The following is a 12,535-nucleotide window of genomic DNA, read 5'->3' on the forward strand; positions in this document are numbered from 1 at the left end:
AAGGAGAGACGTCAGACAGCCCACGGCCCGCATGGATGGGGCTCCTTGGAATGCAGGGGTGGGACGGTAGGGCCGGGGGCCGGAGCAGCTCCAGGACAAGTGGGTGATGCCCGCCTGGACAGCTCAGGGCCGGGCAGCCTGCGCCTGGGGCTTGTCCTCCCTCCCTGCTCACAGCCCAGAGGCCGCTGTTCTCCGGGAAGGCTGTCCCCGAGCTCCCGAGGCACCTGGAGCTCGTGTGTGAGCCCAGTGGGCCTGGCTCCCGGCAGGTGGGCAGGCCTTCCCTCCTTGCAGGGAAACCTCGGCTCCTGGAGAAGCCTTGCCCCAGCCTTGGACACACGCACGCACATGCACACGCACACCTGGAGGATGTAGCTCACACCCTCTGTGCCTGGAGGGGAGGCACCATGTCCCCTCCGTCACAGCAGGGGGCTGGCCCGCGACAGCCGACAGTCCCCACAGCGGGATGGCCTTTCTCTCCTCTTCACGGATACACACCTGCCCACTCACCGCCCCCTCCTCACTTTAAGGCCAGTGGGGCAGTAAGAAGCATTTCGGACCACACAGATCCCGTTTGAAACCCGCCTGCAGCTGCCGCGTGGATTTGGGGGAGCCGTTTGGAATCCCTGGGCCTCGGCTTTCTGCTGGAATTGGGATCCTGATTTTCGTTTATTCTAGTGAAATATACATAACATAGAAATACCTTCTTAACTAGTTTTAAGTGTCCAGTTCAAGGGCATACAGGACATTCACCCTGTGCCACCATCACCACCACTGGCCCCAGAACTTTCTCATCTCCCCAAACTGAGTCTCTGCCCCACCAAACACCAACTCCCCGACCCCTCCCCCGCCCCAGGCCCCCCACCAGCCCCCTGTCTCTGCGGGACCCCGTCTGGGGGGACCACACACTTGCGACAGCCTTACCCCAGGTTGTCAGGGGCGTTGGGTGAGGTCACGCACCCCGAGCGCCTGCCCCGGGCCCAGCATACGGTAAGCGCTCAGTAGCTGTTATCCTCCTCTCTCCTGCTAATTTCCTCACGTGAACTTGGACCTGGACGTCGGTCTGCCTTCTCCCAGAGCTGCCACCTCAGGCCCCGGGGACACGTGGGGCTGTCCTCACAGGTCAGAACATGTTTCTACAGGAAGGTCATGGGTCGGGCATGCATTTGGTTTGGAATCAAATTCTTAGAACACGTCATGTGAATTCAGAGAAAGAATTCTAATCGCGGGACAGCGAACAGCGCCGTGTGTCCCGGCAGAGACCTCGGGGTGGGGAGAGGAGTCAGGAGTGGGGGTCCCGGCTGGGGCAGGAGACCCCTGCCTCGTGGAGACCGCAGTCAGGGCGGAAGGGCTGCTGCTGAGTCACGCCTACGATGGAATGCTCCAGAAGTGCCGTGTCTGAGCGAAGACAGAGTCTCCCCGACCCCTTGTCTGGATGTTGCCCCTCAGTCCCGAGCCTGCCGACGGCCTCGGGCGTCGCTGCGTATCCCTGGCCCTCCTCCGCCCACCTGCCCGCCCTGTGGCCTCCTGCTGCGGTCACTTGTCCTGTTGCAATGCTGCCACGTTCGGGGCTTAGTATCTGTTTTCTTCTTTGCCATCGTATTGGGTGGAATAATGTCCCCCAAAGTCACACCCACGAACCCGTGAACGTGGCCTTATTTGGAAACAGGAGAAGCAACAACCTGCTGTCTTCAGCTCCCAGCCTGGGCTTTGTGCCGTGGGAAAGGGGACCCCACCGTTCACATGAACCCGCCTCACAGGGGCCTTTCCTGTGGGAATTTGCTCATCACAGACACAGAATAAGCCCCTGTGAGCTCGTCCCTGGGAGGGGCTTCAGAGCAGCACCCAAGAGCTCAAATAAAAGGAAGATGCTTTGGGCTTCCCTGGTGGTGCAGTGGTTGGGAGTCCGCCTGCCGATGCAGGGGACACGGGTTCGTGCCCCGGTCTGGGAAGATCCCACATGCCACGGAGCAGCTGGGCCCATGAGCCATGGCCGCTGAGCCTGCGCGTCCGGAGACTGTGCTCCGCAACGGGAGAGGCCACAACAGTGAGAGGCCCGCATAATGCAAAAAAAAAAAAAAAAGGAAGATGCTTCGGTATTTTCTGTAACAGGTGCTGAGTTCCTGGGTCAAAACTTAACAAAGGCCGTGAATCCAGACAACGCGATGAGACGTGAACCCTTATTCAGAGGTTTCTGTTCAGCCTATTGTCTTTGACACAGGAAACTTCTTATGTTTCAAATCAGGTTCTGTTCTTAAAAGAGCTTGCACTTCACTGTGGCTTCTGAGAAGCTCTGCAAGAAGTTTTAGAGGCCGGTGTTGTTTCCTCCTCGTGCTTTCTGCTGAGCCCGAGGTGGCAGGGGAAGCTGGACTTGGCATGTTTGAGGATGTCGAGCCTGTGACCTTGGTGAGTTATTAATAAAGAGCCATGCCTGCTAGATGCCCACTTCTAGAATATGACTTAGAGGCCAACCCAACCACTGTGACTGTGCTAGGAAGCAAACCACAAGCACTGAAGTGCCCTCCGTCCCAAGGCCAACACCTCTTCACTGTGTTCTGCCTGCACCCGGATGCTCTGAGGCCGGGTGTGGAGACCATGGGGTCTCTCCCAAGGGCTGTGGAGGAGACAAAGGCAGGCAGGTCTTTCTGCTGCAGGACGGCTCCCAGGCTGTGACGGGCCGACGAGCCCCAGACGTCCTGGGAGGGCCAGCCTGTTGGCCACAGAGTATCTGTTCCCACCTCGAGGGATGCCAGTGCTTCCCGGACAGTTTGATAGATGCTGACTGTGTCTCAAAGTATCTTGCACTTCATCTCACCTTCATGCTTTTCTCCAGCTGTGTCATTTAGGGATATTTTCTTTCCATTTCGAGAACGTATGCTCCTTGATATCAGACCTCCATAAATGCTCTAGAATCCTATTAGTATAAATACTGACAAATACTGATGATAAATACTGACAAAATGAATTGTCCCCAACAATGGCAACTACTCGGAATAAGCAGAAAGAAAAACCTACCAGCGCTCCTGTGTACCAGCCACGGGAGCCGGGGCAGGGTACGAACCTCTCGTCTCACGGACTCTGCCAAGATTATAGGGCGGAACGTATAAAACCCTCGACACAGGGCCTGGTACACGGTAAGTGGTCCACGGATGTGAGCAATGACTATGCTGAGCATCTCTACGCCCTCAGGAGCTTGTGGTTCTGTTGGCAAGAGAGGCTTTCACGCGTGAAGTTACAACCGGGACCTGAAGCTGATAAAAATGAAACTTCCCCTCTTTGGGGGCACTACACGCCCCTTGTAACTGTGCACATTGGGATGGTGGGTCAAAGCACAGTAGAAGCTGTGGTGATCGTGGGATTCTGTGGGTCCCTTATTCTGCCACACGACTCAGGATTTTCTTTATTCTGCTTGTCTGAGCACGGGGAGCCTGGGGTTGGCTGGGAAGGTGGCTGAGCAGACCCTGGGCCTGCACGGAATTCCAGCGACGCTCTGCGGGCAGAAGCAGGAGCGGTGGGCTCACGGCTCGGGAACAGAGCTCCGCATGGCGTGAGGAAGACCCTCGGGCCCGGGCCCCAAGCTCCCCCCCTGGAGCAGCTCCGCCCGGGCTGCGTGACCTCTCGGCAGGTTAGGTGTAACGGGGAGGAGACTCAGCCCTCAGGGGTGGAGGGACCAGCTTGTCCTCAGACTGTCCTCATGCCACAGCCTGATGGCTCTAGGCCATGACCACAGGATTCAGCTCGGTCTTTTCTTTCTAACAGCGTGAAGCCACCATGAAAGAGCTGGGCCATGCAGACGTGTCCAGTCTTGGTTTCCTACTTGCTGGGTGAGTTATGTAATCTCCCCGATGCTCGCTTGTCTTGCCTGGGAACTGGGGATGTTGACACCTGTGCATTGATACGCTTACAAGGCAAAGAGCACTGAGACACTCAGCAAATCCTGGATCCCTTCCTGACTCTCCGGAAAAGCCTGCAGAGACCGTTCTCAAGGGTGGAGAGTCAGGAGAGGGTTGACTGGAAAGTTGGGAAAGTGACTGTCAGACCACAGGGAACAGGGAACACGCAATTTGCTAACTTCAGCTATAGTCCCTCTGTCGGGATGAACGACCGGGTTAGAGACGGCGTGGCCACGGGACCTGAACAGCCCAGCTCTGTGGACCACACGCTGCTCCGGCCCCACCATCACCTGTGCCCCGGGACCCAGAAGGCACATCTTCCTCATCTTGTCCTCAGGAGGCCCTCTGTACCAGTTCTGGGGACACCCGAAGTGCCCAACACACAGGAGGGGGTTGTTAGAGCTGCCGAGCAATGATGTGACCTCACGCGCACACCCCACGATGCCACCTTCCAAGAGCTGCTCCTACAGAGCTTTGCCATGCTGTGGACAATGGGGAAAAAGAGAGGGGACTGGGAGAGGGAAGCCCACTGGCCTCCTGATTTTCCTTTTATTGGCCAATGTTGACGCGAGTTCTCAACGTCTGAGCCTGGTCTGAGTGTTCAGGATTTTGCTGAATGAAAAGAAAGAGACCAACCTGGCCTGTAAAATGCATCATTACAGAGTATCCACAAAGAGAGAGACTATAATCTGAGCACCATCTTTTACCGTCATAAAATTAAAACTATAGACAAGAGATACATTTGAATAAAATACAATAATTTAAACACTTATTATTTCATTTCTTTATAGTTCATAAAATAAAGTGGCTAAAGTAAAGTGACTAAAGAGGTTAAGAGTCTTTAAAGTATTAAATCTCTCAAAGGGAATTTTTCACACTCAAGTTTTGGAAAAAAAGATTGATAATAAAAAATATGAAAGGGCTCATATAAATTCTGAAATCAAGGAACATCTGATGAACACCTGTAAACAAATCTGAATTGGCTTAACTGAATCCAAGGCGTTATTCATGATCAATGTATTAAGATCTTATTCTCAGAACAAAATTTAATTTAAAAAGATTCACCTGCCAGAAGTCAGCCACGGTTGCGGGCAGAGGTCCTTGGGTGGCGATGTACGCGGGCTTCCTGGGGTCGTGGTCCATCTGTGGAGACAAGACCGCAGAAGAAAGATGAGCTGAAGAGCCGGTGAAGAGCCAGGGAGGGAGGGGCCGGCTGAGGCGAGGGACGCGGCGTGTCCTCTGCCGACAGTCCCAGCCCTCGACCCACACGTCTGCGGAGTGGGAGACCCCGCTGCTCCTCCCCACGGCCCCTCCTGACTCCCCCCGTTTTAGGCGGGGACTGGGGCTCCCCGGCGCCTGGAGCCTGGCGACTGGGGCTGAATGTTTCCCTTACCCCGGGATGGAGATAACTGAGCAGCGTCGGTAGAAAAGGGGGCCAGTGACCCACAGACCAGATACCAGAGCGTTAACCCACGCACAGGCCGCGCGAGGCAGGGTGGTGGGGACGAGGCGAGGGCACCCAGGGCAGCACCCAGGCCACCAACACGGTGACCCGTCCACGGACGCGTGTGATCGCAGAGGAGTTCAGCCGGTATGCGCAGGCTTCACGGCCACCGCTGGCCACGCACAGGGTTCGAGGTAACGTGGCCGAGGTCAGCACTGAGGGCACTGTGCTGGGCAGAGGGCAGGGGCACTGCCGGGGGCCTGGAGGGATCCAGCAACAGTGCCTCCCAGGATGAGTTACTCCCCTCCCGTGGGGGCTTGTTTCTCTTTACCCCGAAAGGGGCTCAGGCCCAGAGTCCTCCTGGGGTCTGAGAGCCAGCGCGGCAGACGCTGCCTAGCCTTCCAGCAGCTGCCTCCCTGTTCTCTTTCCACCTCGCCAGACAAGGACCGAAAACAAACAAAGGAGAATGCCGTGGTGGGTTTCCTGGCTAGGTGATCTCTCCAATGCAGCCTGCTGGCTTTGAGAGAGGAAGTTTGGCTTAAAAGACCTTCATTACAACATCTAATTCAAAGACTGACTAAGCAGAAAAAAAAGAACACGAGAACGAAGCCTGCAGAGCAAACAGGATTAAATCAGACGGACGGGGCTCTTTCCCCTCCCGCTGGCGTCCTAAGAGGACAGGGAGGGACCAGGCGAGGTGTCAGCAAAGACGTCCTTGTTGTCACCCCCTTGAGGACCGCAGAGGCCTCCCCCAGAAGAGAGTGGGCAGGTCTCCCCTTGGTGGCAGGCGGTTGCCCACTTATCAGACTGTACAGCATCCTTCATCCTTACCCATCCAGGACCAGTTTCTACGCTTTTGACACCCACGTTTGATGAAGGATTTAAAATGCTCCACACTTAAAGGTACTTGTTAAGAATACATCTCCCAATACAGTGAAAAACACAGAGGGTGCAACCAAACGATTCTACGGCGACACGTGAGGGCATCAGCTGTAAGCCCCGGGTCACCTGAAAGCCCCCTCCGAGTTGGGGTTTGAGAAGCGCCTGCGTGAGGCGCGTCCGCCTTAACACGAATCCAGTGAATCCCCCCGCATCGCCCGCCCGTCAACACTCTCGGGGCCGATGGTTGTCAGCATGAAAGGATGCCCCCAGCGCACCTTATAATTATGTGCACCATGAAAGAGGGTAAGAGCACTAAAGAACAGGTGTCAGTTATTGTGACAGAACAACATGTGACGCTAGCTGGGGGGGAGGGGCAGGAGAAAAAGCTTATTGTGCCTCTAGTTTAGTGAGATTCATAATTGAAACCGGAAATGCACAACACACACAATACAGGTAAAATTACGTTACTCTGTAGCTGAAAGCCCCAATTAAAATGTTTCAGTAGAAAAATGCTTGGCAGAAATAAGGAGTTTTATGTTCAAAATATGCATTTGTTGGGGGTGACAGCTATTTATGGAGACCCCTATCTCTTCCCTGCAAATAGTTTTGCATGAAAAGTAAAACCCCACCTTCTTTTTAAGTGTGCTTTTTTGCCCAAAGCAATTCAGAGAACAACACATTTCAAAATCGTTAGTACGTTCAACCTAGCGCATTTAGTGGCTTTCACGATGAGAAATGTGATTGAAAGTAAAAATCGGAACAGGGTTTCGGGAGGGTTAATAAGGCCCCCTGTTGTGGGAGGTCCTGATGTCACGGTGTTCCCATCTTTCCCATCTTCCCCATCCACTGCTCGACCCGAGACCGGGACCGGAGGACGTGGGGCTAGGGGTAAGGGGGAGGGGGGCGCTCAATGGCCCATCACTCCCCTCCCCCTTGGCTGCGTCACGTGGCTGCCTCTTGGAAGGCAGTAAGTGACCACAGAGCGGTGACGTGACACCAATTGAACAGTAACTGAGATGACCACCACCATCGCCTCATCCCGTGCACATCCTGCTGGACAGAAAATAATTATGGGCAGAATTACTCCGTGCGTGTAGCAAATATAAGGCCACGGGAGCCTCAGCCCAGTTCTGTGCATCTTTGAATGAATGAAAGTAAAGCAAAAATTTAACTAAATACACCGAAGTCTTTACTACACTTAAGATCTCCAAGGTGGGATAAGCATAACTAGAGGAAATCGCGTCAGTTTCTACTGACACGATTTCTCCATCAGGAGCTCTGGGGGCCAACCCAGCGTGGTGGGTGACGATGCCTCCGCCTCCAGCTCCTGGTGGGGATGAACATTGGCTTCTGCTGACATCTGAGCTAAATCTTCCCCCGTTCTTCCTTGTCGTTTCCCATTTCTTTGTAGTGTACTTTTTACCTGTAGGACTGTTGTGATTACAAACACAAGCTCCAGCACTGTGAATGAAGTCAGGCTCTCTGGCCTCAGTCTTAGTGTCTGTAAAATGGGTGAGGCGGGGGCGGGGAGGCGGGACATGGTCTCTACGGGCCCTTTAGCTCTGGGATTCTGGGATTTTTTTCAGAAAAAGTAGACCCCCAAAGTTTGTGTTCAATCTACCGTTCATGTGTCTGACTGAATCTTATATGAAGATACCACGTGAACTAGGGTGCCCGCAAGGTATGTCCCTATGAATTTCTAAATGCACAGTTAAAAAAAAAACCTAGCGATTTGGTTCAAGCTGTGGAATGACAGTTATAAATGACCATGAGTAACTAGTTCTAATCTGCATTAAAAAATGTAGCAATATTTCCCCAATGTTCCAAACAAAACTCATCCTAAAAACTAAGCCTTCAGCATATTAAGACCAGGGTGCCTGTGTTCTGAAGCCTTGAAGGGTGACTGGCAGGGGGGCTGCCGGCTGGTGCGCAGGTGAGGTCAGGGCCGGTACTGCCCCCGGACCACCTGGTGGCCCAAAGTCTCAGGGAAGGTCTGGGCCAGCCTCTGGTAGGGGGGCCACGGGGGTCACGTCTCCTACCCTGCAATCTCACTCAAGGTGAACACGCAGGTTATCTTCCTGTATTCCTATCTGCCCACCTTACACCTGCTTTTCCTAACATGTAAAGCAAATTTCACAGATGTTTTCTTAAAAACAAGAGAACATCAAGCCTGAGTTTTCAAGTCACTTTTCCAGACACCAAGTCTTAATGTGAGAGTTTGCTGGGAAATTGTAGCATTAGTAAAATCAGTGGGAGAGAGTCTGGCTTTTTTTTCATATTCTTATGAGTTGAGATTTATTTAAGAAAAGTATTGGCTATAAACCATAATTATACACATATAGATGTTTGCTTGTAAATCCGAAAAACCAAGGAATTGGCCCCCATATTTGGCCAATTTCTTAGGATGTTCAGGGCATCTGAGCAGTCATCCCTTTCTGAAGAGTCAGTTTGTATCTACTTAAATTTGTTAAACGCATCCTGAGTTTAAAAATGAAACAATCTCCCCCCTTAATCAACAGAGAAATGAAGAGTAAGTTTACTTTCAAGTGTTGTTGGGACGTTCAGACTTGTCCCTGGTAAGGGGACTCGTGTGCTGCTGTGTTAACGCCCGCCACCCCTCAGTCCACGCCTGAGAGTGACCCAGCTCCAGTGCGGCTGATGGAGTTCTCCTGCAGACACCCCATGCGGGGAAGCAGAATTCCCATTTACTTTCATGACCTCTGATTTCAGAGCAGAGATCGCATATTATTTACTACTGGATGGCTTTCCTGAAATTTAATGAGGACTAAGTACAAATATGGCAGATGTAGTTATTGGAGTTTTGTTCTGCACGGTCACGGGCTTCTTGGGCTCCCACTGGAAGCTTCTCACTCAATTCTGCTGGGAAGCTCATTAACATCAGACCTTCAGTCATTTCAGGAAGAGGTACCGAGGATTTCTTCTAGTTCATGCTTCCAACCCAAATTTGCACAAAAAAGAACTGTGGCATGAAATAAAAGGAGAACATAAAAGACACCGAAAAATCACTTGCCTCTCCTGGCCTCACCTTCTGACCCAAGTCCCTGCCCTGTCAAGCCTGAGAGGCTGTTCTGAATTTCCACCAACAAGAGAGAGACGGGGAAGGCACTGGAGTGGGGCTGCTGGTGGGCGGCTTCCAGGAGAGACGCAGCTTCTCACCAGCACTGTCCTCACTGAGTCCTGACTTTAGCCTGAAATAGCTCCTATGTCTGGAAGCTGGAACCCATAAAATGGGGGAGAGTTGGGCACCCCCCAACACTGAACTCCCGTCTCTGAGACGTGAAAAGAATTGCTTTATTGCTCATTCTGGCCCTGTCACATGGTTCACCCCAGGGAAGGAGCCCAGCGGGAAGAAGGCAGCTCCTTCCCTTCTACAGACCATCACCATGACCCTTGTGTAGGGACTGAGTCCAGGCAGCTACAAAGCCCACCCTCAGCGGATGAGAGATGCGTAAATCAGTGGGGCTTTGGCTTGGTTTTCTGAATTTAGAATTGATGGAAAAATACCAAACTCAACAAGTGTGTTTATTCAGAAAGACTGATTGAATGGCTCCAGTTAGGCCTCTGAACACAGACGGAGCCAGCGTTTGAGGTCTACTCTGCTGGAGGGAAAGGAGTGATTCCTTAAAAATAACCACAGAGGGGCTTCCCTGGTGGCGCAGTGGTTGGGAGTCCGCCTGCCGATGCAGGGGACGCGGGTTCGTGCCCCGGTCCGGGAAGATCCCACATGCCGCGGAGTGGCTGGGCCCATGAGCCATGGCCACTGAGCCTGCGCGTCCAGAGCCTCTGCTCCGCAATGGGAGAGGCCACAACAGTGAGAGGCCCGCGTACCGCAAGACAAACAAACAAACAAAACAAAACCCAGAAACAAAGTCCTGAGCTCAGACGGGTGCAGACAAGATGCTTCCCTCTGAATCCCTTTCGCACCGCAAGTGTGTTACACTGTGCCCTCGCCGTGTGGTTGGGAGGTGTCAGGAAATGGGGCTGACCCACGGCACGCTGGAGTCATAACAATAAGGTTTATACAGCAGATGCACTGGAATAACTGGAACCACCACGATGACAGTGGTCTACTATCAGCGGTTCTGCTTGCGATCAGACGGCGAACTGTCTCATCCAGGGTCACCACTGAGGACAGCAGGGGCTGTCGTTCGCCCAGGGCGCTCTCACGAATCCAGAGATGAAGCAGGCCCGCCGGGCCCCCGCCCCCCTCCCCCATAACCTCACAGCGCCGGAGCCCCCAGGACGTGCTGCGTCCTACACGCCCGTATTTGACTGAAGCCACTGTGAGAACTTAGTGAGCTGTCCTGACGCTCCCCGAAGACCAGCGTCAGGAACCACGGTTTAAGGGGGACACAGCCCCACCTGCTCCTGCGTCTCTGCTGCGGGCCCAGGTGCGCCCACCACGCGCCCTGAGAACCCCTGGCAGGTTCCTCCCACCAGCTACTGACCTACTCCCCCCCCAACACCCCCGCCGCCAGCCCCTCTTCTCTCCCCTTGGGCAGCTCCCGACTTTCCCCTGTGGCCCCTCCCCCGGGTGCAGGGCGGGAAGCCCCGAGGGCGGCAGGCTGTGGCCGTGAGGGTCTCTCCGGAGGCTGGGAACACCCGCCGGCCTGAAGGTCTCAGGACAGAGACCCTGCCCCCGCCCTCCATCACACCCGCTGCCCAGAGAGGCGCTGCCGCACCCCCTCCCTCGAAGGGAAGACCCCACCCGCTGCAAAGACCGGAGGAGACCAACCAGCAGTTTCCGACCTGCTTCCACGTCACCCGTCACTTCAACACGTGCCAGGTTTGGGTCTGGTTTTTCCTGTTTCCCCCGAACAGGGAACAAGTGGGCCTAGGAACCCTTTACACAACCAGCTACGAATTTCCCCAGAGTCATGGGTTCCAGCAGTAACTCGCCAGGGCGCTGTTGCTGGGCCCCTGGGGTGACGAGGCTTAGCACCCCGGCACCACGTTCCCTTTGCCCGGGACTCAGCCCCGCCTGGGACCAAGCCATCAGGAGTGGGCGGGGGGCGGGGGGCACAGAGCGCCGGCCCTGGTACCTGGCGGAGGCTGGTTACCCGGTGGAGACGGACTGGCTATCAGCTATCGAACCAGTACCCGGCCGGCCCGCCCCCGCCCCCTCGAGCCTTGGTGGGTGGCGGGCGGTACTCACGATGGGGCTGGCGTTGATGTAGTCAGAGCTGCTGTGGCTGTTCTCTGATTTCAGCCGGATCCGGGAGTGGTCGTCTGCAAGCCCCAAAGCAGAGCGTTAACCTGTGCAGGGCATCATCCAGGGCCACCGCTGCCCCCTGCCCCCAGGTCCCGCTGAAGGCCGTCACCGCAACTCCTCCCTCCCTCCCTCCCTCCCCCACCGAGGGTCCTTCAGCCCACGAAGTGGAGCGTCGGGGTGTGCAGGGAACCTCGTGTTTTTCTTGTGTCAAGTTCCAACGCCAAGGCCGGGTGCTCCTTGGCAGTAGCTCATGTAGTGGTTGCCTTTAAATAACGCGTATTTGGTAACACAGAGAAAATAAACATCAACGTGGATATTAAAGCTATTAGACCATCATTCAATACATACAATTTTGTCATCTAGAGGAGGTGAAATACCGAGATTACAAGAATGTAGCTTTACAAGGAGAAAAGAGCAAAAGAAAATGCAGCGGAAGAGGGTGCGGGGAGCAGTGTTCACTTGGGGACTCACCGACACAGAAACGTGCCTAAAACGGGCAAAACAATTTGACGGGTGTTGAAACCAGACACTCAGTGGGATTTAAGGACATGTGACCGGTCATAGCTTAATGTGTTTGCTATGTGAATCATCCCTAACTTTGGTTCTGGAGTAACCACCCTTCTGCGGTCAGTGACAGCTCTCTGCCTGTTTTCAGGAGCTTTCACGGCCAGCAGGGCACCCCCGAGAGTCCCCGTTTCTCCCACCTTCCTCCCTTTTCTCTGCAAGGTGCAAACTTGAAAATGGGAAGCGCCGAGCTCCATCATCTTGTGAGGCAGTGAAAGCCTTCTGGCAGCCCCCAGACCACCTGCTTCTGCTGAGAAAACAGACAGCCTGGCTGCAGCCCTGGAGCTCAGGGTTTCCACAGCGGTGAGTGTGTTACCCCAAGTCCAGATTCCCGGCATTTCAGCCGCGTCTCCCCACTTCCTGCTCCCAGCCCCGGGAGCAGCTCGGCAGTGGAGTCAGGAGAGCACGCACGGGGGCTTTGCTGTGGTTTGTGTTTCTTTCCTTTCTGTGGGAGATTTTACTTATTTACTTATTTTTTGTTTTACACAGTTCTGGGGCTTGGGAAACTTGGCGAAGCCTAAA

General features: G+C 54.3%; 1 protein-coding gene across 1 annotated transcript in view; it reads right to left on the minus strand.

The window, feature by feature from the left end:
• Positions 1–12,535, minus strand: part of PTPRN2 (protein tyrosine phosphatase receptor type N2) — a gene marked incomplete at its 5' end in the record, with an annotated part of 714,831 nt that overhangs the window by 35,492 nt on the left and 666,804 nt on the right. Inside the window, 2 exons of the mRNA XM_081243640.1 lie at positions 4,956–5,033; positions 11,393–11,466. Of these exons, the coding sequence (XP_081099766.1) occupies positions 4,956–5,033; positions 11,393–11,466 (152 nt within the window). The remainder of the gene's footprint in view (positions 1–4,955; positions 5,034–11,392; positions 11,467–12,535) is intronic.

The sequence above is a fragment of the Mesoplodon bidens genome, assembly GCF_964165515.1.
Source record: "Mesoplodon bidens genome assembly, chromosome: 9".
Classification (NCBI taxonomy): Eukaryota; Metazoa; Chordata; class Mammalia; order Artiodactyla; family Ziphiidae; genus Mesoplodon; species Mesoplodon bidens.